General features: G+C 46.9%; 1 protein-coding gene across 1 annotated transcript in view; it reads right to left on the bottom strand.

Annotated features, from left to right (window-relative positions):
- Nucleotides 1-278: 278 nt before the first annotated feature.
- Nucleotides 279-5,844, bottom strand: part of PRDX5 (peroxiredoxin 5) — a 23,781-nt gene continuing 18,215 nt past the window's right edge. Inside the window, exons 4-6 of the mRNA XM_015416822.1 lie at nucleotides 5,530-5,568; nucleotides 1,870-1,934; nucleotides 279-658 (exon numbers count right to left, since the gene is read on the bottom strand). Coding sequence (XP_015272308.1) covers nucleotides 553-658; nucleotides 1,870-1,934; nucleotides 5,530-5,568 — 210 coding nt within the window. The 3' untranslated portion in view covers nucleotides 279-552. The remainder of the gene's footprint in view (nucleotides 659-1,869; nucleotides 1,935-5,529; nucleotides 5,569-5,844) is intronic.

Below are 5,844 nucleotides of genomic sequence, written 5' to 3' on the forward strand. Positions count from 1 at the left end.
ACAGACAAGCTGGAACGTGTCCAGAGGAGGGCAACGAAGATGGCGAGGGGTCTAGAGAAGCAATTTTCCCCCAGGCCAGTGTGGCTGGAGATCCTGGAGGGTTTTTGTCATCTTCTGGGCATGGAACAGCGGTCACTCTCTAAAACGACATCGGTGGCCACAGGTTGGCCTCATGGCCACTGTAATGTCTCATCTGGCCCTCCCTGTAAGCTGTTCTGGGGAACAGAAACAAAGAGTCACCTTGTGACCAGTTAATGTCTAATGGACGAAAGGCTGGTGTAAATAATATTTTGATTCAATAGATAATTCAATATAGCTTTATTTCAGATGATTATACCCAAGAATACTGAACTTCCAGAGCTGGGGTTAAAGCAGCTAAATGAAGCATCCTTCTCCCCAGGGAGTTGCTTATACTGTGTCCTAGGTTTGTGCGTGACATCTGGGTGTGTCACCCCTTCCACCTGAGAGCCATGCCGAGGGGTTGGTGGTTAGTGTTGCTCTTCAGGTGGAGGAGATGGGACAACCTCTGGAAGAGACCCAGCTATCTGGGACTCAGAGCTGGGAGACAATGTTGGTGGCCAAGCTGCAGGTAAGGCCTGTCCCATCCTCTTCCACATTTAAGGCCTTCACCACGGCATCCTCCACCACCATGGAGAACCTGCAGGGAGGGAGACAGAGGTGGGATGAGTGTCACATCTTTGGGCTGAGCCGACAGTTTTCACAACGCAAATTCCTGACAGAGATGAACTCTATTTAGCAGCCACGCTGGCTGCTAGGGCTACTGCTTTTCAACCAAGCGTCACAACGAATTTATTTCTGACTGATGAAGACTTCTGCATAAGCCAAAGGCTTGCTGTGTTTTTGAATACCAGTTGGTCCAGCAAGAGACACTATCGTCTGAGGAAACAAGGCCTTGCACACAAAGAATCCCAGAGACAGCAGGAAGGGTGTGTGGAAGTTTATTGGGTTCTAGGACAGGGGTCCCCCACCCTGCTAAGCATGTGGGCACTTTTGGAATTTTGAGAATAGGTGCCACCAGGGCTATTTTTGGGCAGGAACGCACAGGAACGAAGTTCTGGCTGGCTTCAGAGTTGGCCACGCCCACTACAGCCAAAACCTCTGCGTGCCTGGCTACAGAGGGAAAGCCTGGAGAGCAAACCCCCCCCGGCGACTCCGAGGTGGGCAGGCCAGGGGGGGCCCTGGAAGGATCAGGGGGCCCTGTGCCTTCCCCGGCCTGTCCAAGGGCTGGCTTGCCCAAGCTCCCTGCAGCCGCAGGGCACTCAGGCAAGTCAAGGGAAGGCATGGGGTGTGGGCTAATATGCTAATGAGCGGTGCTGTCAGGGGTGTGGCCTAATATGCTAGTGAGTTTCTGCTGTTGGGTATGGCCTATTATGCTAATGAGTTCCTGCTGGGCTTTTTCTCCAAAAAAAGCCCTGGGTGCCACCATCACAAAATGGCCACCGTGGGAGATGGGGCTGGTCACAAAATGCAGGGAGGTTCCAAGCCAAGTCTGGTCTGCTGATTGAGGTGGCTGTTTCCAGATGGGTGCTCCTGTTCAGTCTCCTAAACTATTACCACATAATTCCATTTTTGAGAAATAATTGTGAAGTTATTAAGAAATAAGGACTTTTTTTCACATTGCACAAGGCATCAGTCAGCTGTAGGTGACGCCTCCTGAGCTCTCCTGAAGAAGTTCCTGCTCCAGTGAGGCACAGGAAAGATTAGGAATGGCTTGATACTTTGGGTAAGAAGGACTTGGGCACCAGGAAAGATGGTGGCAGGCACCCCAGTGCCCAACGAGGCCGGGAATCACCAGTATGGGAGGCAAACGATTACCCCCCCCTTCCCAAGACAGGCAATTCTGCTTACCGTTTGGATCGGTTAGTCCCAAAGAGCTCCCGAAGCGGTTCTTTATCCAGCAACAGGTTTGTGGCCTATAAAGAGAGATTTGAGAGGGATCTTAAGAATATGGAGACGGGGGAGCAGATTTTAGTTCACTTGCTCTTAAGCATTTGTATCGCATTTTCAAATGTTCAAAGCACTTCCCACAAATAAAGTTCTTCCAATATTTACGACAATCCTGTAAAGCAGGTCAATATTATTTTCCCAAAACTTCAGGTGTGGGTGGTGAGATCAAGGCCACAACTGCCACAGGCTGCCTAGCGAGTTCATGGCTACCCAATGAAGTATGGACAAAATGAAGTACTTGTTTTACCTAATGGGTAATTAAGGCCCCGGTCACACGGAGCATTAGGCACGCTACAGAGACGGAAGATAGGCAGATTTTCCGGGCGCGATCTCACCGCCACATCTGGGAAGTGTAGAGCTCCAATCCTGTAAAGCAGGTCAATATTATTTTCCCAAAACTTCAGGTGTGGGTGGTGAGATCAAGGCCACAACTGCCACAGGCTGCCTAGCGAGTTCATGGCTACCCAATGAAGTATGGACAAAATGAAGTACTTGTTTTACCTAATGGGTAATTAAATTGTGGAATTCACTGCCAGAAAATGTAGAGATGTATAGATGTATAGATGTCTTTAAAAAGGGAACAGACAGAGGAGAGGTCTATCAATGGCTACTAGCCCTGATGATGAAAGGAACCTCCATATTCAGGGGCGGTCATTTTCTGAATACTAGTGCTCAAGAGGCAACATCCAGGTTAGGCCTTGGCTTCTATGTTCTGTTTGTTTTGCCCTCTAGGGCAACTACTTGGCCACTGGTTAAAACAGGACTTTGGACTAAATGGACCACTGGTCTGATCCAGCACAGCTCTTCTTATGTTCATGGTAGGCTCGTGACTCAGTAGCAGGGCATCTTCTTGGCGTGCAAAAGGACCCAAGTTCTATTTCCACCATCTCCAGTTAAAGGGATCAGATTTCAGGTAATGTGAAAGGCCTTTCTCTGCCTGAGACCTTTGAGAGCCACTGCTAGACAATACTGACCTTGATGGTCTGATTCAGTATAAGGCAGCGTCATATGTATGTATGGCTATCTTCCTGTCACGTTACAAAATAAAGTTAGGCAGTGGGGCCCTTGGATGACCAAGGGGTAAAAGGAGTACTGAAGGATGATAGGGAAATGGCTGAGAAGCTAAATGCATTTTTTGCCTCTGTCTTCAGTGTGGAAGATGAGAAGTGCTTGCCCAACTCCAGAACCGCTGATTTCAGGAGGGGTGTTGAAAGACCTGAGTCGGATTGAGGTGACGAGAGAGGAGGTCCTAAAACTGATAGACAACTTAAAAACTGATAAATCACCAGGCCCAGATGGCATACATCCGAGAGTTCTGAAAGAACTCAAATGTGAACTTGTAGATCTCCTGACAAAGATATGTAATCTTTCCTTAAAATCTGCCTCCATTCCTGAGGATTGGAAGGTAGCAAATGTCACTCCCATCTTTAAAAAGGGTTCCAGAGGAGATCCAGGAAATTACAGGCCAGTCAGTCTGACGTCGATACCGGGTAAATTGGTGGAAACCATTATTAAGGAAAGAATTAGTAGGCACATAGATGAACAAAACCTATTGAGGCAGACTCAGCACGGTTTCTGTAAGGGAAGATCTTGTCTCACTAACCTGTTAGTGTTCTTTGAGGGGGTGAACAAACATGTGGACAAGGGGGATCCAATAGATATTATTTACCTTGACTTCCAGAAAGCTTTTGATAAAGTTCCTCATCAAAGGCTCCTAAGTAAGCTCAAAAATCATGGGATAGAAGGACAAGTCCTTTTATGGATCAAAAACTGGCTAGTTCATAGAAAACAGAGAGTGAGTGTAGGTGGGCAATTTTCTCAGTGGAGGGTGGTAAGCAGTGGGGTACCGCAGGGATCAGTACTTGGTCCACTGCTTTTTAACTTGTTCATTAATGATTTGGAGATGGGAGTAAGCAGTGAAGTGGCTAAATTTGCGGATGATACAAAGTTGTTCAGGGTGGTGAAAACCAGTGAGGATTGTGAGGCACTCCAAGGGGATCTGTCAAGGATGGGCGAGTGGGCGTCAACATGGCAAATGGGGTTCAATGTGGCCAAGTGCAAGGTGATGCACATTGGAGCCAAAAATCCTAAATATAAATACACATTGATGGGGTCTGAACTGGCAGAGACTGAGCAAGAGAGAGATCTTGGAGTTGTAGTGGATAACTCACTGAAAATGTCGAGACAGTGTGTGACTGCAATAAAGAAGGCCAATGCTATGCTGGGGATTATTAGGAAGGGTATTGAAAACAGATCAGCCAATATAATAATGCCCCTATATAAATCAATGGTGAGACCTCATTTGGAATACTGTGTGCAGTTCTGGTCACCACACCTTAAAAAGGATATTATAGCTTTGGAAAAAGTGCAGAAAAGGGCAACTCGAATGATAAAAGGGTTGGAACACTTTCCCTATGAGGAAAGGTTAAAGCGCTCAGGGCTCTTTAGCTTGGAGAAAAGACGACTGAGGGGTGACATGATCGAGGTTTATAAGATTATGCATGGGAAAGAGCAGGTAAAGAAAGAGGTACTTTTCTCCCTTTCTCACAATACAAGAACTCGTGGGCACTCCATGAAACTGCAGAGCGGTCGGGTTAGAACGGATAAAAGGAAGTACTTCTTCACCCAAAGAGTGATTAACACATGGAATTCACTGCCACAGGAAGTGGTGGGTGCTACAAGCATGGACAGCTTCAAAAGGGAATTAGATAAGCATATGGAGCAGAGGTCCATCAGTGGCTATTAGCCACAAGGTATAGCTAGGGGCTCTGGGGCAAGTGATGCTCTGTCTTCTTGGTGCTTGGGGGGGGGGTCAACAGTGGGAGGGCTTCTAATGTCCTGGCCCCACTGCTGGACCTCCTGATGGCACTGGTATTTCTGGCCACTGTGTGACACAGAGTCACTGTGTGACACAGTGTTGGACTGGATGGGCCTTTGGCGTGATGCAACATTGACGTCTCTTATGTTCTTATGTTATCCTACTGCCAACATGACCCTAGTTCAAGGTTGCCCCAGGTGAGACAGATGTCCTTATGACCTATGGAACAAACTGCAGTTTGCTATGCATTTTGTGGTGTATTCAGCAGAATCAGCTACCAGAATATTCTCACATTGTTACACCATCTCAGACTGAGGAAGTAGGTTTTTATACCGTTTTTCTCTACCTAAAGGAGTCTCAAAGCAGCTTACAATCGCCTTCCCTTCCTCTCCCTACAACAGGCACCTTGTGAGACAGGTGGGGCTGAGAGAGTTCTGAGAGAACTGTGACTGACCCAAGGTCAGTGTGGAGGAGACGGGAATCAAACCCAGCTCTCAGATTAGAGGCCACCACTCCTAACTACGACATCATGCTGGCTCTCATTTGCTTTCACAGGAGGACAAGTCCACCTACTGTCATTTGCTGTGATGGCTAAATTAAACCTCTATGTACCTATAAACACCAGTTGCTTGGGGGGGGGGGTAACTGCAAGGAAAGCCTACTACTTTCATGCTTGACTTACCCAGAACCACAGAGTTCAGCCATTGTTAGCAAAAGGACATTGTCGCTAGAGATTTCCTTACCTTTCCAAATGCCCCTGTAGGATCTGCCAACATCCGCACCTGAGGAGAGAAAGTGAAAACCAGTTAAAAGGTTGCTTAATCATTACACTGAGGATTTATGCATCACTGTTCAAAGCACAGCCCACAGGTTATCTTGTCGCAGTTCTTTCATCAGTCCTGTAAACTAGGTGAAGATTATAATCCCTACATAAACAGACAAATGGGGGGGGGGGGGGAGAGAAGAGTTGGTTTTTATACCAGAAACAAATCTGAAATAAAAGCTTTTTTGTCTGAAATGCACATTAGTTCTAATATAATGGAAATAAATGACATTTT

Source organism: Gekko japonicus, unplaced genomic scaffold (genome assembly GCF_001447785.1).
Source record: "Gekko japonicus isolate JY-2015 unplaced genomic scaffold, Gekko_japonicus_V1.1 scaffold248, whole genome shotgun sequence".
Lineage (NCBI taxonomy): Eukaryota > Metazoa > Chordata > Lepidosauria > Squamata > Gekkonidae > Gekko > Gekko japonicus.